The sequence below is a fragment of the Colobus angolensis genome, unplaced genomic scaffold (assembly GCF_000951035.1).
Source record: "Colobus angolensis palliatus isolate OR3802 unplaced genomic scaffold, Cang.pa_1.0 Scaffold139, whole genome shotgun sequence".
Classification (NCBI taxonomy): Eukaryota; Metazoa; Chordata; class Mammalia; order Primates; family Cercopithecidae; genus Colobus; species Colobus angolensis.
The window spans coordinates 3833014-3854605 of NW_012114477.1; the positions used below are offsets into that span (position 1 = coordinate 3833014).

Sequence of the window (21592 nt, forward strand, 5' to 3'; positions counted from 1 at the left end):
ACAAGCACATTCACCATGTGAGATAAAGACAGCTTGGGAGAATTCACTTTCAGAAACGTGTCTGAGGCTGGCAGCACCTAAATGCCTATTAGGACTAAGTTTCCTTTGTACAGAAACCTTTGTAGGGAAACAAACAGGAGACCACAGTGCCTAGAAGGGGGGGAGTGACAGAAATACCCGCGGTTTCCCCTGTCAGCTCTCTGAGCATGCGGGAGGCCATTAGGAGTAGGGATTAAAAGGAAATCTGTGAACACGGAGTTTATAAGCGTGTTGGGTCATTTTGAATCCCACGGAGATAACAGGGCAGTAATTAGGAGGGCTACCTCCCTGTCAGGAGAGCCATAAAACGTGTTATTTACACCCGGCTCATGGCCCCAAATGCCCTCCATATGGAATGCCTTTTTAAATACTTCAGTTCCCAGCCAGAATAATTCATCTTTACGCTTTCAAGTTCATAGCCATTTGCAGGGAGAAAACACCAAGGGCTTTCTGAAATGAACCCCTTCACTGCGGGTTTGGTGAATACCATGGAGTAAGTAGATGGAAGGGGACTTTTGAAAACATGGTTCGGGAGTGGAAAAAAAATTAAAGCAAATGAAAACAAACAAAACAAAACAAAACAAAAAACAGAACCTGACTTTGGGCTTCCTAAGGCCCCTACCTGCTAAGTTCAGATTCTCAGAAGGCAGGAGAAAATGAACAGGGAGAGAGGAGCAGGTGTGCTTTTGGGGATAGTTATGTGGCAGGCAGATCTAGAAGCATGGCATAAATTACTTGCTTTAGTCTTTTCCAGGAGATGTGACTGTACCTATTTTATACATGAGTTAAAAGAGCATGCTCAGAAGGACAGATTTCTAATGGTGAAGTAATCTTGCTTAAAAAGACAGTCAGTGAACGATGAGACTTGATTAAGAGCCTTCTGACTCTATTTTCACTCCTTCCACTCCACCAACCACCTTCTAACAGGGTATGGGGACACTACCCCAAGGAGACTCCAGGTCATGGGTGTGCGAGAAGTGGCTCATATTGGCTGGCAAGAGCTGATAGCTAAATTTTAGGGAATTTTGCAAGCCACTTGTCAAACACAGCTATTATTAAAGATTAAAGGATATAAGCTTACAACTAAATACATTATATGAAAAAGAAAGGTAATATATACTCAAAACACATCGCTTGCTAATTATTTTGCTAACGTTTTGCTCTGATGATGCTTTTGAAGGTATTTGTGTTTATTGTACCTGTATGGTGGAAATGATATATAATGACACACTACTGTGCATTGCTTCCCAACTCTGCCTTCGGTGACATCATGTGGTCAGGTTGAAATCAGCCCTGGAGGGAGAATTTACACCACAGAAATTGGCAAACACTACAAGCCAGGAATCCACCTGCCCTGGAAAGGCAGTTGTTAAACATTTACCAGCACAACACCACCCCAATCTTTTTTCCTGGTGGTCTGGTAAAGTCCTCTTAGATCCAAATTCACCTCCTAATCACCTCCTCATCATCAATGGGCTTTTTCCTTCGAGGGAAATTGACCAATACAGAGGGGAACAAGCCATCCTCAAATCTGCTCTACGCCTCACATTCGTTACACTTTTCCCCCTGAAGGTGGAAGATATACCCCAAAGTAACACCAAATAAATAATGCATGAACCATATATAATTGATGCTAGATTTAACAGAAGTAGAGCCATAAGTGGTTGTCTATTAACTATTTATGACTTTGCCCAGGCGGCTGACAAGCCAGGCTCAGTGAGGAGATCACACCCATGGTCCCATGTTTTATTTAAACATGATTAAAAGTACACAGTCTGCAGCAAGGCCTTCAATTCCACTCAGAATTAGATTCTGCTGTGAAGTCACCGCTGGGTCTCAGGAAGGTTGGGATTGGATTTTGCTGGAACCGCTACCCTTTTTTTTCCTACAAGGGTAGGGAGTCTAATTTCTGCCTCTTTCCATTCTTGACTTTCTCCTTTCCTGACGTTCCCCCTTCTCCAGCTGCCCTGTGACCTTGGGCACAGCACCTCCGTGAGCCTCAGTTTAATCATCTATAAAATGGGGAGTTATCACAGGTGTTAACTAAAGGGTTATGGTGAGGATTAGCTCAGACAGGTTGCTCTTAACAGGTGGTGATTTTGCCCCTTAGAGAACATTTGGTAATGTCTGGAGACATTTTTGATTATGAAAAATGGGGCAGAAATGCTATTTGCCTCTAGTAGGTAGAGGGCAGGGATGCTGCTGAATATCTTACCATACACAGGACAGTCTTCACAACATACAATTATCAGATCCTAGATGTCAATAATGCCAAGGTTGAGAATGTCTAGATTACAGAATCAAAAGCAGTATTAACATATATTATTAATTTTTAAAAATTATACTTGAGGCCGGGCGCGGTGGCTCAAGCCTGTAACCCCAGCACTTTGGGAGGCCGAGACGGGCGGATCACGAGGTCAGGAGATCGAGACCATCCTGGCGAACACGGTGAAACCCCGTCTGTACTAAAAAATACAAAAAACTAGCCAGGCGAAGTAGCAGGCGCCTGTAGTCCCAGCTACTCGGGAGGCTGAGGCAGGAGAATGGTGTAAACCCGGGAGGCGGAGCTTGCGGTGAGCTGAGATCTGGCCACTGCACTCCAGCCTGGGCAACAGAGCGAGACTCCGTCTCAAAAAAAAAAAAAAAATTATACTTGAACACGTACACACTATGTATCTAAAATTCACTGAGTCGGTCAGACCTGCATTCAAATTCTGACTCTGCTATTTACTAGGAATGTGACTTTGGAGAAACTGCTTCATCTGTCTGGATTTTAGTTTCTTTCATGATAAAATAAGGACAATTACCTCCAATGGGAGGCTCAGAATAGAGGATTCGGACGTGAGGCCTATCTAGCTGTAACATCTGTCACCCTATTGATCGCCAAGGTTGATCTGGCTGATCTAGCTGGCTGGGCAGGTGTCCCCTTTCCCGCTCATCACTCCATGTACATCCCTCCCAAAGCCGAACACTTGAAGAGGATGACCGTCTCTGACAGAGGAGGACCAGTCTTCGGTCAAGGGTATACCTCCAAACCTCCAAATAAGTTCTCAAAACAGAGGATTCATGTAAAGTACTTAGCCAAGTACCCCACACAGTATGTGATAAACAAATATTAGATCTTATAAACATCACTGCCATCCACCATCACGGGCATTGCATGGATGTGGAAGTGGAGCTGGCAGAATATGATAAAGCTTAAGTGGAAGGAGAAAATAAGAAACTTAAAGGAAGAAAGAAAATAAAGTACCATCTATTAGGTGCTTATTATGGGCTGTCATTTGACACTTTTATATACATTATCTCATTTAATCCCCATACCTACACAATAAAATAGGCCATATTATGCTTATTTCACAGATGAGGAAACTGAGTTGCTTCAATGTTAACTTAGCTGTCTGAGGTATCATACTCCAAGCCCAATGCTCTTTCCAACCACTCTATAGTGAGTTAAATAGTGTCCCCCCCAAAATCCATATCCACCTAAAAACTCAGAATGTGACCTTATTGGGATATACGGTCTTTGCAGAAGTAATGAGTTAAGCTGAGGTCATACTAGATTAGGGTGGGCCCTGAATTCAATGACTAGTGTCCTTACAAGAAGAGGAGAGATACACACAGAGATAGAAAGAGAACAGGGGAAGGCCATATAAAGACAGGGGCAGAGATAAGTGTGATGCAGCCCAAAGGCCAAGGAATGCCTGGAGCCACCATGGGAAGGAAGGATTCTCCCCTAGAGCCTTCAGAGGAGTATGTCCCTGCCAACATCTTCATTTCAGACATCTGGCCCCCAGAACTGTGAGACAATAAATTCCTGTTGTTTTAAGATATCCAGGTTTTGATAATTCGCTATGGTAGCCTAGAAATTTAACATACACCCTCCCCCCAACATGGGTCAAAACAATTCTGTGTGTGTGTGTGTGTGTGTGTGTGTGTGTATGTGCGCGTGTGTGTGTGTGAGAGAGACAGAGAGAGAGAGACAGATGAGAGAGAGAGAGAGAAACAGCAAGCCTAAACCTAGACAAATGAGTGCTAAGGAAGAATAAGGAAGAACAAGGAAAGCAAAAGAAAACAGATTGAAGAGGGAGGAGAGATTTTGCAACTGGCATGCAGTAAGGGAGATGCAACGAGAAAGAAGGAAGAGGAGAAAAAAGGGGTGAAGAATCTGTGTTTATATCCCTGTATCTCATTTCTCTCTGACTCTCTGGCAGCCTGGACATTGCCTGACACACAGCAGGCATTCACTAGACATTTGCTGAATGCAAGTGAGAGATGTAACGATAAACAGGACTAGATTGCTGCTCCCCCAAAGCTGCCAGCCAGTATTTGCTTTATCATTCAAGAAACTCCAAACAAGTTTCAGATGAATGATGCATCCTCCATATGATCTCCCCCAGGGCTCCTGTTTGTATGAAACCATTTCTTCCTTTGTCCACACATCCCCTCTTGTGTCAGAGTTATTGAGGGACACGTGCATCTCCTCCTCTAGATCTTGAGCAATTCAAGGGCACAGTCCCTAGTCCATCCATGTCTGCATCTCCCAAATCATCAGGCACAGGGCTAGGTACCTAGTAAGATACAAACAAAAGTTGGTTGATCTAAAATTTTCCATTTCTAAGATGTACTTTTTTGAGTCATTTGTTAAGATGTAAAACTTCAAAATGCTGAGAAAATTATTCAGCAAGCAATTACTGAGCATCTACCCTATACCTGACTCTGATACGGAAGTTGCAGCCCGAGTCAAATAAAATCTTCTCTCAGGGTCTCTCTCTCTCTAGGAAGACAAGAACATTGGCATTTACAGTAACCGAGTGATACATGCATTGATGGGGTGGGCACAGTGGGTATGGGAACACAAAGGAGGTGCTTAATCTGATATTTGAGTTTTTAAGGTTGCACAGGCAGGCAGCAGGATGCATGAGGATAAAGGTGGTGAATCAAGGAGTAACACGGCATTGGGGTCTTGTCTTAGTTCAATTGTGTTGCTATAAAGGAATACCTGAAGCTGAGTAATTTATAAAGAAAAGAGGTTTATTTGGCTCACAGTTCTGCAGGCTGCACAAGAAGCATCTGCTTCTAGTGAGGGCCTCAGCTGCTTCCACTCATGACAGAAAGGGAAGGGGAGCTGGTGTGTGCAGAGATCACATGGCAAGAGCAGAAGCGAGACAGAGAGGAGGAAGTGCCAGGCTGTTTCCAACAGCCATTTCTCAGGGGAACTCCGGTGGGAACTAACACAGTGAGAACTCACTTGTTACCATGAGGAGGCACCCAGCCGTTCACGAGAGATCTGCCCCCATGACCCAAACACCTCATATGAGGCCCCACCTCCAACACTGAGGATCAAATTTCAACATGATGCTTGAGGGACAAACATTGAAACTATAGCAGTCCTCAACATCTGCCTTTATGCTTAAGTAGAACAGGTAAGAGGATGAGAGGCAGACAACCAAAGGTGGAAAAATCTAGAAAGGTTAGATTTCTTCTAGGTCATAGGAAGCAGTTTGAACTTTGTTCTGAAGGCAATGAGGACCCGTGACCCATGGAAGGACCCGTGACCCATGGAAGGTCTTTCTTTTTTTTTTTTTTTTTTTTTTGAGACGGAGTCTCGCTCTGTTGCCCAGGCTGGAGTGCAGTGGCCGAATCTCAGCTCACTGCAAGCTCCGCCTCCCAGGTTTACGCCATTCTCCTGCCTCAGCCTCCAGAGTAGCTGGGATTACAGGCGCCCGCCACCTCGCCCGGCTAGTTTTTTTTTGTATTTTTTAGTAGAGACGGGGTTTCACTGTATTAGCCAGGATGGTCTCGATCTCCTGACCTCGTGATCCGCCCAACTCGGCCTCCCAAAGTGCTGGGATTACAGGCTTGAGCCACTGCGCCCGGCCTGGTCTTTCTTTTCTTTCTTTCTTTTCTTTTCTTTCTCTCTCTCTCTCTCTTTCTCTCTTTCTTTCTTTCTTTTTTTTTTTATAGAGACTAGCTCTGTCACCCAGGCTGGAGTGCAGGAGTGCAACCACAGTTCACGTAACCTTGAACTCCTGGGCTCAACCAATCCTCTACCTCAGCCTCCTGAGTAGCTGGGACTACAGGTACATGCCAGCAGACCTAGCAAATTCTTCTTTGTTACTTCCTTCCTTCCTTAATTCCTTCTTTTCCCTTCTTTCCTTTTCCTTCCTTTCTTCCTTTCTTTCTCTCTCTCTCTCTCTTTCATAGAGACGGGGTCTTGCTATGTTGCCCAGGCTGGTCTTGAACTCCAGGCCTAAAATGATCATCCCACTCGTCCTCCCAAAGTGCTAGGATCAAAAGGCATGAGCCAACACATCCGGCCCCATAAAACATTTCTTAGCAGAGAAATAACACAGTAAGCTATGCTCCTTCTTGAAAGATCTCCTACAGGTAGGAGCAAGACTGAAGGGAAAGTGGGGAGACAAGTGAGAAGTCACTACAGAAGCCCAGACCGGAGGGGATGATACTTAAATAAAGACAGAATAAGCAAAAATGGGTCAGGAGGAGTGAATTTGAAAAATACCTCAATAGGGTAAAATCAACAGGTCTGACCATTAAGCTGAGTGAGCGAGAGGGAGACAGGCTGCTGCAATTTCTAGCTCAGGTCACCGGATGGATGCAGGAAAAGTAAGCAGAGGCACCATTCAAGTTTTTCAAGACCTGGGGAACTTGTGAAAAGGACACCTGGATCAGGGGAAAGTCAAAACCAGAGAATCAGGCCAAGGTGATGAAGGGTAAAACCCAACAGGTGCAGCCTCCAAAACAGGTGCACCTGGAAGGCCGAAGTCAGGCCTTCCCGTCAGCATCAGGACTTCTAGCTTTCTCAGGCACCCCTTGATTACCCAGTCCTGGGGCCAGGGTGGTTTCCCCTGGGCCCTGTAACTACTGAAAAACAACAGGATATACATCCACAGATGAGTTGCTTCATCGCTCCAATGACAAAGGGACTGGAATGATTTAGAGCCAGAATATTATTTTTTCCATAATGGCTCCTGGAGTCTCCAGGAATAGTACATTTACTAAAATTAATGGCAAAACCTCATTTTTCTTTTTTCTGGGAAGCAAAGTTCCACCGGAGGGGTAATTGATCCTGATCTGGATGTGCCAGAGAATCAGCTGGGGGTATAAATCATTCACATGCAACAACTCACAGTCCTTTAAACCAACACCAACAGTGACAAATAGTACAGGCTGGGGACAGGCGGAAAGGAATGTGGACAGGAGATCCATCAACATCCTTCCCGCTGCTCACCAGGGCCCAGAGCACCGGATCCTTTTTTTGGTCTCCACAGCAGAGCCATTTTTCAGCAAGGTTGGGTTGAAAGGGAAGCAGTGATAGCTTTAGCATTGGACACATGGGACACCAATCCCAGCTCTGCCCTTCCTGACCCTGCAGCCCTGGACAACCTCACAGCCTGGCCCCGCCATGCTCTCCACTTGCTGAGGTTGACATTAAGCGCTAAAGAACACAACTTCTGCGAAGGGCTTGAACATAGAATGACTCAATAAACATTTGTTGATGGAATGAATAAATCAACACTTGGACTGTGGAGTTAGGAAATTTATTCTATCCCTCCCAGGGAGGATTTGAATTCTAAAAACGAAGACAGACTAGGAGCGGTGACTCATGCTTATAATCCCAGCACTTTGGGAGGCGGGGGCTGGAGGATGGCTTGAGACCAGCAGTTCAAGACTGGCCTGGTCAAAGTAGTGAGACCCCATTTCTATTTTAAAAAGTTGAAAAATTAGCCAGGCACAATGGTATGCACTTGTAGTCTCAGCTACTCTGGAGGCTGAGGCAGGAGGATCGCTTATGCCCAGGAGGAGGAGGCTGCAATGAGCTATGACTGTGCCACTGCACTCCACCCTGGGTGACTAAGACCCTGTCTCAATTTAAAAAAAGAAAAGCAAAGAAAGAAGGAGAAGGCAATACTTTGCCCAAAGAAATGGACTTGTGGTGGTGACAGTGGGTATGGGAGAGAGATTTGGTACCAACTGGCCTTCTAAAGTCCCTCAAATCACAGTGCATGCCCCCTTGTTTTGCCTGTGAAAGCTCTGAGCTCTCATGATGGAGGGAACTCCACTAGCCATGGCCTTAGTTGTATTTTCTCACGCAGTTATGTATTTCCATGTATGAGCTCCTGGGGGGCAAAGGTGTGTGCTGTTCCTCACTGGGTATCCAGCATCCAGCACAGGGCTTGGCCCACAGTGAAAACTATGAATACACATTGCACGAAGGAAAGAAGCAAAGCTTGGGCTGCCTTGCAGGATTTTAGTATAGTTTAGAGAACGTACGGCACAAAGAAGCTGCCCCTTATCTTATAGAAACGGGATGAGGGAAGGCAAGTTGGTGGCATGGACACGAACAGATGGGATGATCTGTCTTGAGAAGCCAGGGACAGTACCAGGATGCCACACCTATAGGAGGGGCCTCAGCAGCAAGACTCAAGTTTCAATGATAGCGAGGACTTAACTCTCCCACTGAGCCCTGTTTTGGGCACACTGCGAACTTCTGCACAGCAAGGACCTTAGGATTCCTTGCCCTTCCTCATCAGTGCCTACCCCTGTGCCATCCTCATAGCTGGTGTTGAATAGGTATTTGTTGAATGAATAAATGAGCAATGCAAGAAAGTATGACTTCCTCTCTTCTCCCAGTGGAAATTTCCCAGAGCTCAAAGGCAAAGGAAATAATTTGAGAGCAAATAGGTTGGTGAGTTTTGGGACATGCAGTATTTGGAAGAGGCTGCTGGCCTGACCTTATCCGTGGAGCTTTGTTCTTCCACAGGATCACTAAGGAAAGGACGGGACGTACTGGATAACTTCAGAATACCAACCAAGCAGAAATGTGCCTTCCTCTTGTGTAGGGGGTTGCAGGGTGGCCTCCCAAAAGACAAGTCCGCTTGGGACTTGTGAACATGATCTCATTTAGAAAAAGGGTTTGCAGGCCAGGCACGGTGGCTCATGCCTGTAATTCCAACACTTTGGGAGGCCGAGGTGGGTGGATCACCTGAGGTCAGGAGTTCCAGACTAGCTCGGCCAACATGGTGAAACCTCGCCTCTACTAAAAATACTAAAATTAGCTGGGCATGGTGATGCGTGCCTGTAGTCTCAGCTACTTGGGATGCTGAGGCAGGAGAATTGCTTGAACCCGGGAGGCAGAGGTTACAGTGAGCTGAGATTGTGCCACTGCACTCCAGCCTGGGAGACAGAGCGAGACTCTGTCTCAAAAAAAAAAAAAACAGCGGAAAAAAAAAAAAAAAACAGCAAAAGCGTTTGTAGATATGATTAAGGTAAGGATCTTAAGGTGAGATTAACGTGGATTTAGAGTGAGCCCTGAATCCAATTACAGTTGTCCTTATAAGAAAAAGGCAGAGGGATATTTGGGACATACATACACAGAGAAGACAGCCATGTGAAGAAAGCCATCACTGAGGCAGCCACAAACCAAGTAGCACCTGGAGCCACCAGAAACTGGAAGAGGCAAGGAAGGATGCTCTTCCAGAGTCTTCAGAGGGAGTGTAGCCCTGCTCACACCTTGATTTCAGATTTCAGGCCTCCAGAACTATGAGAAAATGAACTTCTGTTGTTTTAAGCTATGCAGCTTGTGATAATTTGCTATGGCAATCCTAGGAAATGAACACTCCTTTCAACCACACCCACCAAACTAAAGAGAAAAGTTCAGCTTTGATAAACTTATCCAGAATCTTGCCATCAGAAATTGGAGACAGACGCAGGTCTAATTTCAGCATGCATGCAAGCTCTTTAAGGTTTTGTGTTGTGTCCATTTTGATTCCTATGTGGGAACTACGCTATAATCTTTTCAGTATTTCAGAGCCTTTCAAGATCTGAATATGGCCCCAGGAATGGGGACAGGCAGAGGAAAGAGAGAAAAGAGGGAAGGAGAGAAGACGAGAGAGAAAAAGAGATCAAGGGACAGAGAGGAAGAAAATCACTATTTGATCTGGCCAGAATGCCTGAGTGCCTGGCTAGTTAAAGAAGACATCAGAGGAGAAAGGCTGGGGATGTTCTCTCCTCCCAGCCAGAGCTTGCCAGGAGGGGCACTCAGCTGCATGAGAAATGGGGCTAGTTAATGAGGAAGTTATCCTGTCAATTGGAGGAAAGAGCTTTTCTCTCTCCCAGGGCCATGGGCGTGGAGGAACTGCCAGTCAGGAGGCCTGGACTTTGGGAACCTGTGTCTCTGTGTGGTACCTTACCGCCCCCTCACAGAAAAGCCTGATGGGGATGACACCAGCTGTGAGAGACAGTGGCCCGAGACATATTAACATATTTGCTGCAGGAAGAACAAGTTGGTGAGACCGCTCACAACACCAGAGTAGACAATGTAGGAAGGAGAAAACCAGTGTAATTTAGAGACCTCTGGGCCAAGCCTTGACACATTGTGGGCTGTCTCTAGAAGGCTGGATGATGGTAGGCAATGGGGGTGCCAGATACCCCCCAGGTCACAGAATCAGAAATCTGGAACCTTAGTGATATCTGGCCCCATGGAGAAAAGCTGGAACAGACACTCTTAGATGCTCTGTGACCTGTGCAGTTCTTCTTAGAACACAATGAATGATGGAGAAACCTTCCCATTAGGCAGGAAACAAATTTTAAAATGTTCCTTGGGGCTGGGTGCAGTGGTTCACACTTGTAATCCTAGCACTTTGGGAGGCCGAAGTGGGCAGATTGCCTGAGCTCAAGAGTTTGAGACCAGCCTGAGCAACATAGTGAAACCCTGTCTCTACTAAAATACAAAACATTAGCCAGACATGGTGGCTCACGCCTGTAGTCCCAGCTACTCAGGAAGCTGAGCCATGAAAACCGCTTGAACCTGGGAGGTGGAGATTGCAGTGAGCTGAGATCGCGCCACTGCACCCCAGCCTGGGCAACAGTGCAAGACTGTCTCCAGAAAAATAAAATAAAATAAAATGAAATGAAATAAAATAAAATAAAAATAAATGTTCCTTGGTCCATCCTGGAGGCAGAGTATGAGTTAGTGACTAAAAGTAGAGACTACATTGTTAGGCAGCCCTGGGTTCAAATTCTTACTCCTGTGTGACCCTGGGCAAGCAAACGTACCATTTGGAACCTCAGTTTGGCAAGTTGGTATCTCCACGCGTCAGTTTCCCCACCTTTTTAACGGACATCAAGACAGCACCTACCTCACAGTTCTGAAATGAGGATTTAGATGAGAAACGCTTCCTTCAGAACCTGGTAGGGAGCAAGTACTTCACACATGGTGGCTTGAATCATCATTTGTATCTTTTATTTTTGTTGTTGCTACTAACTGCCCAGAAACAGCTCTATGTTTACCAGATGTGGCCTTAGACTAGTCATCTCCCCTTTTGGAAGGCTCGGCTTGTCCTCATCTGTGAAACGGGGGCAATAAATCTGACTTCACAGGGCTGACATGAGGATTACAGGATATTATGGATGTTGAGACCCAGTGAAAGACAGGCTATTAATAAACACCTGTTCTTTCCTCTTCTGTGTGAGGCCTTCCTGCCATTGGAGTGGAATGAATGGGGCAGGAAAAGAAAGTCTGGGATCTGATATGTAAATGAACTTGGCAGCCATCCGGCAGTAGTGAATGCCATTGGTCCACTTTGGGCCCCACCCCCAGGGTTTGCAGCCAATGACAGTGTTGTCTCAGCCCACTCCCCTTCTGGTTTCTCCTGGCTTCCGGCACACCCCAGAGGCCCAGGACCCAAACCCATGAGTTTCCCATTCTGAAGTCTTAAGAAAGGGGGGCTGTACCCCATTGCAAACCCTCAGTTGCTAAGAGCCCGCGATGGGGACAGGACTCACCAGCTCCATGCACCGCCGGCTGGCCTCCGCCTCCCGCTGCACCAGCTCTTCCATGTCGGCCTTCAGCTCCTCCAGGCGCCGCTGGTAGTACTGGCTGCTCTCCCGCTGCTGGGACTCCGACGTGGCCGCCTGTGAAAGCTCCTCCCCCATCTTGATCAGGCTGTCCCGAAGACGGATCACCAGGACCTGGGAGGGGCAGAGACACATGCCCACCTTGAAGTTGGAGGCCAGGGGTATGAAACAAGGGAGCCTAAGGAAGAGAAATCCTTTGCCGAGTTTCCTGTGTTTTTATAATCAGGATAAGAATGCTGATGTCTGCTACAAAAATGAAGAATTAACAACATGCAAAAAACGACCGTCGGGCTCAGTGCTCACGCTTGTAATCCCAGCACTTTGGGAGGCCAAGGCGGGTGGATTACCTGAAGTCAGGAATTAGAGACCAGCCTGGCCAACATGGCGAAACCCCTTCTCTACAAAAAATACAAAAATTAGCCGTGCGTGGTGACGCATGCCTGTAATCCCTGCCACTTGGGAGGCTGAGGCATGAGAATTGCTTGAACTGGGGAGGTGGAGGTTGCAGCGAGCCAAGATCGTGCCACTGCACTCCAGCCTGGGTGACACAGAGAGACCCCGTCTCGAAAAAATAAATAAATAAATAAATAAATGAAATAACTGCTATTCTGAGAAGCAGTGTAGCATATTTATGAGAACCCTCACCCCCAAGACCCTCTGGGTTGAAATCCCACCTCTGCCTCTCCCTGGCTGTGTGACCTTGGGCAGGTTATTGAGCCCTTCTGAGAGACAGGGATGATGATAGTACCTGTGTCCCAGGGACGCTGTCAGAATCTAATTTCTTGGTATGCAGAAGGCTTGGGTGCCTGGCACATAGGATGTGCCAGATAAGGGCTGGGGATTATTAATTTTTTTTTTTTTTTTTCTAGCAGCTCCTATTTATCTCGAGGGACTGATGCAATGAACAGAGAACTCTGCTGAGGTCAAAAGCCTTTCCCCAACATGTGTTTTTGTTTCCTGATTAATAAAATGAGGGTGTTTAGGTAATCTCTCATGAGCCTCAGCCCTACTATATTATGACATTTTTCCTTTCCTGGTGGCAGGGGGGATGGGGAATCCTTGAGGACACAATGAAACAACAGAGAGAAAAGTGCTTTGGCCATCACGAGTACCACACCAAACAAACCCAAGGACTGTTCTGCAGAATTCATTAGTTGGCCAACAAGCCCAGAACCAATCGATCCTGATGGGCAAATACTCTAGTGTTGACATAAGACGGGGCCCACATGAATATTTCAAGCCCCTGTTAAGGACTCTGCGCCCTTTTTCTGCAGCCACAGGCAGTGGGGATAACAGCCTGCAGATCAGACACCGAATAATAACCTGAAAGAAACACTTTCCTATTCAGTTCACCTCTCAAATGAAGTTCAGCAACAATTCCAAGAACAGCAGGAAGACTGGAAGGAGTTCTCAAACTGTGTCTTTGAGGTACCCCATCTCTACACCTCAAAGACCCAGGATTCTACTAAATTCAAATCATGGCGGCAGAGGGGAAAATTGAATTTGGAGATAGAATCTTTCCATTTGAAGTTTTCCCACACTCATTTGCTTTTCTCCTCTGCTATCATTTCACTATGCTAGAACCAAGTTTTAAAATGGCATATGATAAAGCCCAACTTTACATATTTAATCATTTAAAATATAGTAGATCAAAGTTCCACGGTGATCTGCAGAGACAGTCAGACCTTGAGGAATTTCTGGGAACCAATGAGGGTCAAAGCAAAGAAGAATTTCTCTCTGTTCTTCATCCACAGCAGCCTTACGGGAGACCAAATGCCCCTAGGGAGATCAGGGGGAAATGTTTCAGAATGAGGAATGCAGCCTCACAACTGTCTAGACACACTGTCTTACTGTGATGAAGCCAGCTGGCTGCAGAGAAATTGCAACCTGTAACCAGGAGGAAGTGAAGGTCAGGTGTCAATCTACCTTATCCCGCGCACTGCCTGGCTTTATCTTGAGCAAGTCACTTGACCTCTCTGGGGTCACCTTCTCGTCAGATAAGACTTATCCTACCTGCCTCACAGGACTGTATCAAACATCAAGTGGAGTGACTGATGTGAAAGTATTTTGACAATGGTGTGTCTTCTGTAAATGTCCCATGTCATTGGCCTACAGAGCTGAAGAAGTAAACACCTGTGTTCCCAGCTCAAGGGTAATGTGAATGTAATCACTGAACCCCACCCCAGCCCATCCAAGCCTTACCTGTCCTTCAAGGTTCAGCATTAATGCCACCTCCTCCCAGAAGCCTTCCTGATTCCTGAGTCTTGAAAAGATCTCTATCCTCTAAACATCATAGTACTCTCTCCATATTACAGATATTTATATACATATCTTACCCACATTGCTTACAAAGATATATGCTTCTGAAAGCAGATCTGTGTCATACATCTGTCTTCTGTGCACCTAAAACAGGGCCTAGCACACACTGGGTGCAAAATAAATTTCTGTTCAAAATGAGTATTGGGCATGTAAGTGGTTGAGTAGGTGGATGGAGGTAGGAAGAACTGGATCAATGCATAAAAGAATGGGCAGACAGAGGGGTTGAGGGCTAAAGAAAAAATAATAGAGGAAGAGAAGAAAAAGTGAAGGGGAAAGGAAGAACAAATGCAAGGGAGGATGGATGAATGGACCCATGATTGTGGAAGGAGATGGAGAGACATACGTGAGGATGGATAGGTAAATGGGTAGGTGGTTTGAGGGATGATGCTATGATGGAAGGAGGGAGGCAGTTTGGGTGAGGAGTGGATGAGTAATGTATATCTAGATAAAGGCATGTGAGTAGAGATGAGTAGAAGGGTGGATGAAGCTTACACAAAAGCTCTCCCTGCTCTTGGCCCAAGTACTATTTATGTATCACTATGTACCTCAAATCTCTTAATCTGCACCTTCTGGAACTCTGTCTTGTTCTCCAGGTCACAGATGACCGCCTCCTGCCTGCTGACAATGGCTCGATCCACGGTGGACTGCTCCAGGTACTCGATGCGCATCTGAGCCACCTGCAGCTGTAGGTACAAGAGAGAAGTCTATTGGACACCTGTTGTCCCTGATACCAGCACAGAGACACGTGCAGGACCCAGCCTGGGAGGGTTGGGGGAGCTCTTTACACCACTTCCGTCTCTGCTCAGGTGTGCTGCATGTTAAATGTCTGTACAAGCAAGAATTGCCAGGCCTCAATCTTGGGACCCTCATTGGACCCTCATACCAGACCCTGATACTGGGTCTCAGGTGCTGGGAGATGATGCTTCTTATGTCTTCAGAATTGAAAACAAGACTTTTAATCAGTGCTTCCCTTCTCTCCTTCCCTGCTCTGATCAAGGAGCAAAGCTAGTCTGTGAGTAAGAAGCTATGGCATCAAAAAGATAAAGCAAGGGTGGGTTTGGGAGACAGGTTTCTTCCTGGTGTGTGAGTCTGGGAAAGTCAGTTCCTTTCCTTGAGCCTCAGTTTCTTCATTTTTCTTGGGAGGATTAGAGGAGATTAGTGACTGGCACATACTAAGCAGCCAGCAAACGGCCACTGCTGCTATTCCATTTGTTGTGCGTGTTGTTACTCAGCGCCTACAGGAAATTGCTTGAGACCTGGTCACTCCAGCAGTCACTTTAAGCAGGCACATGCAAGGGTTCTAGAAGAGCTTTGAAACTTTCATGCAAGGGTTCTAGAAGAGCTTTGAAACTTTCATGGATAATAGCAACCCTCTAGGTAATCACAGAAAACCAGAGACATTTGGAGGGACCATGACTTCAAAGGAAGATTTCACAGAACATCATGATCCTGTCTTGCACAGACCATCTCTTTGTTCTTGGAGCCATTTCTCAGAGGGAGAAAAGTCTGCACTGCAAGGCTGAGTCTCAGTGCATGGAGCATGCCTGGATCCAGCACAAGAACAGGCAAGAGTAAATAACTGTGAGTATGTGTGCATGTGTCTGTCTCTCTAGAGAGTGGTCTCAATGTGCCTGGCACACAACTGGAATTGAGTGAGTATTTGAATGAATTGATGAATAAAAGAATGAAGAAAACAGTTTCCAGGAGCCAAAGGATAAGTAACTGTCCGGGGAAAATCCCTCTCTTCCTCCCTGTGATGGTTAATACTGAGTGTCAACTTGATTCCGTTGAAGGATACAAAGTATTGATCCTGGGTGTGTCTGTGAGGTTGTTGCCAAAAGAGATTAACATCTGAGTCAGTGGGGTGGAGAAGGCAGATCCACCCTTAATCTGGTGGGCACCATCTAATCAGCTTCCAGCGAATATAAAGCAGGCAGAAAAACATGAAAAGGAGAGAGATGGGCCTTAGCCTGCCAGCCTACATCTTTCTCCCATGCTGGAAGCTTCCTGCCCTCAAACACTGAACTCCAAGTTCTTCAGTTTTGGGACTCGGACTGGCTCTCCTTGCTCCTCAGCTTGCAGACGGCCTATTGTGGAAGCTTGTGATCGTGTAAATTAATACTTAATATATTTCCCAGCCAGGCCCAGTGGCTCACACCTATAATCCCAGCACTTTGGGAGACTGAGAAGGGCAGATCACCTGAGGTCAGGAGTTAGAAACCAGCCTGACCAACATGGCAGAACCCCATCTCTACTAAAAATACAAAAATTAGCCAGGCATGGTGGCGGGCGCCTGTAATCCCAGCTACTCAGGAGGCTGAGGCGGGAGAATCGCTTGAACCTGGCAGGCAGAGGTTGCAGTGAGCCGAGATCACGCCACTTCACTCCAGCCTGGGTGACAGAGTGAGTGAGACTCTGTCTCAAAAACAAACAAACAATAAACTCATATATATACACACACATACATACACACATACACACACACATACACACACACACACACACACACACATACACACACACACACACACACACACATACATCCTATTCGTTCTGTCCCTCTAAGAAAACCCTGACTAATACAACTATAGGATGGCTCTGAGCACATACTTGTTCTTGGAGCTTGTGCTTCTCCTTCTTGGCTTCCTCCAGCTGCAGCTGCAGTTCTTGGATCTGCCCAATGTCAGCAGCAGACTGGTGAGACAAAAAAAAATGTATATATATCACCCTGAGACCACAAGCCTTGCTGGGAAACCACCCCTGAAAATCCCTACTTTCCCCACCCACAGATGTCTACATCTCTCAGAGCTTCTATGATAATAGCTGTTTCCCAAAAATTACCTCTCACATCCTCCTCACCATCTTTCACTTCAATGTTCGCTGAGTCACTCCAATTATATAAGCCTCTGGATTTGGTCAACTGTCCAGCATTTTATTATACACGCCTGAGAATCCAGACAGAAGTGGGCTGGCCATGGCACTAGGACCAGATTCCAAGGGATGAGAGCTACTCGGCAGGTCAGGTAACTGAGGTTCTAGACCTGGACCCTGGTCTTAGCAATCTACAGATCTGCACCTCAATCTCTGCATCCATAAAATGGACCGATAGCCTCCGCTGGGCTTTTCTGTATTGGGTTTGTTCAGAGACTAAATGAAGCAGTGGAGAGTAAAGGTTTCTGAAAAAATAGAGCCAACTGTTGAGCTTCATTACCTCTGAAGAGAGGAATTCTAGAGGGTAGAAGCACCTCTTTACTTTCTATTTCTTGTGTCTTTATTATTATTATTATTTTTTTTTTTTTTTTTTTTTGAGACGGAGTCTCGCTCTGTTGCCCGGGCTGGAGTGCAGTGGCCAGATCTCAGCTCACTGCAAGCTCCGCCTCCCGGGTTTATGCCATTCTCCTGCCTCAGCCTCCCAAGTAGCTGGGACTACAGGCGCCCGCCACCTCGCCCGGCTAGATTTTTTTTTTTTTTTTTTTTTTTTTAGTAGAGACGGGGTTTCACCATGTTAGCCAGGATGGTCTCGATCTCCTGACCTTGTGATCCACCCATCTCGGCCTCCCAAAGTGCTGGGATTACAGGCTTGAGCCACCGCGCCCGGCCGTGTCTTTATTATTTAAATTATTTATTATGGGCATAGGTATACAGTGCCTTTGTAACTTAACAGATAAACCTCTCTTTGGGGCAAAAAAATATGTGTGATTCGCAAGTGTAGACAGTGGCATAGACTATTTTGTGGTTGTTACCATGTGGATGGTATCACCAATTATTTTGCTATTATTATTCTTTGTCCAGCAGAAACCCCTTCAGATCCACCCTCTGTCAGATGCATTTAGAGCGCAGCAGGTATTTCCCCCTGGATCTCCTCTGGAAGGTGTATTGCAAGGAAGACATTGCTCTTGGAGGGAGCTGTTCTTCCCATTATGCAGTCATCACGTGGAGATCCACTGGGGATTCCACATCACATCCCTCAGCTTCACCCCAAAGCTTCTGTTTCACCCATGCTGCCCTCATGTCTCCTGATCATCTCCCAAGCCCATCCACCCACTCCTCCTCATCTTAACTCCATCTACCAGGCTGGAGTTGTCTTTCCCCTGGACACGTTCAGCTTTCATTTATTCAACAGTGATTTACTGAGCACCTCCAGGCCAGACACTCTTCTTGGCTCTGAATACAGCACTGGACAAGGCAGAGGAGGGCCCTGCCTTTATGGAGCTGACAGTCTGGGGTGGCATGCTGGCTGGTCCTCTCCAACTGCTCTTGCCCCTGAAAAGCTTGCCAATTGATTCCCTTCAAACATAAAATAAAACTCAATCTCATAACAGCCTCTAAGACCCTGATCTGATTCTCTTCTTTCACTCAGCTTGTCTTGTGCCACATTGTCCTCACTGGCCTCCTTTCAGTCTCTCCAATGCACCATCACAGGCCCTTTGTATGTGCTATTTCCTCTGCTTGGAAGGCACCCCCAATCCCCAGTGTCCCACTCCAATCTAAGCAACTCCCGCTCTTTGTTCAGATCTCCATCCAAATGACACCTGCTCTGGGAAGCCTTTTCTGACTCCCAACCTAGGTCAGGATTTGCAGAATTGTGTTCATTTTCTTTCTGGACTCTTGGTTCAGTTTGCAAGTCTCCCCTCTGCTCTGGGTGACCATATGATAAGGTCTTCCCAGTCCACTAAACTGTGAGGAACATGAAGGTGGGAATGGGATGTGCTTTTGATCACCACAGTATACTTAGCATTTTTCACAGTGCCTAACACATGGCAAGGATTCAGTAAATATTGAATAAATAGATATAAAGATAGGAATAAAGAAAGAAAGCAAGAAGGGGAAAGAAGAAAAAAAGAGGAAGAGAAGGAAGGAAGGAAGGAGGGAGGGAGGGAGGGAGGGAAGGAAGGAAAGGAAGAAAGGAAAAAGAAAAGCAAGAAAAGAAAGGAAAGGAAAGAAGAGAGAGAGAAAAGAAAAGAAAATGGTGGTTGGATAGGTGAATAAACGGGTACATGGGTGGTAGGATGGATGAATGGATAAATGAATGGAAAGATGGATGGATGAATGGATAGATGGAGAAATGGCTGGATGGACAGACGGATGGGTGGTTGGGTGGATGGGTGGATGATTAGATGGGTGGATGGATGGATGGATGGATGGATGGATGGATGGATGGATGGATGATGGACAGATGGATAGGGGAGTGGGTGAATGAGTAGATGGGTGGAAAAGTGAATGGGTAAATTGATGAGTAGATTAATGGTCGATGGGTGGGTGGATGGGTAGATAGAGGCATGGATAAATCCAAATCTTTCTTGGTGGACATGTCCTCCAGAGATGCACACACCATCTGAAGGTGACATTGTCCTCCATTAGGACCACAGGAAATGTACAATTCCTATCTATCTCTGTGCACTTATCCCTCCAAGATGTTAAGATGAGGGAGCAGTCCAACCATATCACCTTCTCAACATTCCCCATTCACCCCACCCCAATTCCCCGAGCTTCTTCCACCAAGGTCCCATTCACTACCTGAGCAATGAGGTCCTTGTGCTTCTGCATCAGCTCATTCAGGTCATCCTGGTCCTCATCAATGCGCTTCAGGAGGTCCGTCTTCTCAAACTGCAGCCTGTACAGCTGCTCATCCACCTGGGAGAGGCAGGTCAGTGGTCAAGGCAAGGTGGGAGGGTGAGGGATGGGCAGCAGGGTCCAGAGGAAGAGTAAAGAGGGGCTTGCCTATGGGTGTGTGAGGTGAGTGACCATCAATGTTTAAGAGTGGCTGTGGTTACCAATGCATGTGGTAGGTGTAACAGCTTGGTGGTGTTTGTGTGTGTGTGTTTGTGTGTGTGTATACTAGGTATTGCATGTGACTATGAATTCAGGGTGTATGTGTGTATGAATTTATGTCTGCGCAGTCCCACTTGGGAACCTAGGTGTGTACATTTTAAATGGGCATAGTACATATGTGTAAATGCAAAACCCCGGCACTCTCCCTGAGAACAGGGACTTTGTTCTGTTCACAGATATAACCTCAGCAGCCAGCACCAGGCCTGCTCTATAACAGGTGCTCAATACATATGTATTAGATGGATGAATAAACTTGGAGGCATAGGTTACCTATAAGGAGGGCATTTATTTTGTATGTGTGCCTGGTGATCGCATGTGAATATGTACATTCATTTCTGTGTATATGCATGTGCACATGTACGTGTATGTGTGTGTGTGTGAATGCTTGTAGGCAAGTTCCAACAAAATAAGGGACAAAAAGGCCCGCAGAGATCTTGAGATAAGCATTTGCCTATAAAACTCTATACCTAAACTTTAGGGTTTTATACATTGAGTATAAATCTAAGCCAACCCCATACACCCAGACAAGGGACTTGGAAACCTACACCCAATTTTCACCAAAATAATAAATCGAGAATATATGTCCATGTGTCCCCATTCAGGGGTGAGCACGGGTAGTTCTATAATAAATGGCTGAAATCTTCGCCTGGTAATGAGCCTAAGTGGGCCAAGAGATGCCCTTGTCTCCACTTACTAGAGGGGACATGCAGTAGCCCCACAATAAGGACCAAGTTCCAGCTCATGATGGTGAGCACACAGTAGGACCACAGCAAATGTCTGAGAACCACTTAGAGTGGCGAGCAGGGTGGGCACACAGTATACACCTGTGTTCCCACACTGGGTACTGAGCAAACAGCAAGCTCACATCAGATGCACATTCACAGCACTGAGCACCCATTATGTCCAAACAGACTTCCTTGCTTATCATTGCAGATGGGAGCACACAGTTGAGCCTCGTCAATGCCTCATATCTTTATAATGCTCAGCTTACAGTAGGATGCCTGCACGTTCAGAACGCTGAGCACCTAGTAGGTCTACAATAAGTCCCCCTGTCCCTGTCACAGAGCTAGAGCACACAAGAGGCCTACAATGGATGTCTGTACCTTCAAGGTGCTACCCGGTAGGTTTACAATAAATGTCCTTGTACTTCCTATAGTGCTGAGCACACACTAGGCCCACACTAGCTCCTAGAGGCCTATGGTGGCCCAGGTCCCTGCAGCTGCAGGAAGGGACAGGTACCAGGCTCTTGTTCCGCGTCATGTTCTCCAGCTCGCTGTGCATGCTCTCCAGGTCCGCTGTGAGCACCTTCTGGGTCTTCAAGGCCTCCTCACACTTGGCTTCACTCTGCTCCAGCTGGACCAGGCAAGAGGTGGAGAAGAGAAGAAAAGAAAATGAGAAGAGATGAGGGGGAGGGAGGTGGGGAGGGGAGGGGAGGTGAGAGGTGAGGGAGGAGAGGAGGTGAGAGGTGAGGGAGGAGGGGAGGTGAGAGGTGAGGGAGGAGGGGAGGTGAGAGGTGAGGGAGGAG

At 46.4% G+C, this 21592-nt stretch overlaps 1 protein-coding gene across 1 annotated transcript in view; it reads right to left on the reverse strand.

The window, feature by feature from the left end:
* The window catches only part of MYO18B (myosin XVIIIB), a 289839-nt gene that overhangs the window by 65304 nt on the left and 202943 nt on the right, over positions 1-21592 (reverse strand). The window contains exons 34-38 of the mRNA XM_011934846.1: positions 21307-21420; positions 19753-19869; positions 16846-16929; positions 14781-14918; positions 11845-12030 (exon numbers count right to left, since the gene is read on the reverse strand). Coding sequence (XP_011790236.1) covers positions 11845-12030; positions 14781-14918; positions 16846-16929; positions 19753-19869; positions 21307-21420 — 639 coding nt within the window. The remainder of the gene's footprint in view (positions 1-11844; positions 12031-14780; positions 14919-16845; positions 16930-19752; positions 19870-21306; positions 21421-21592) is intronic.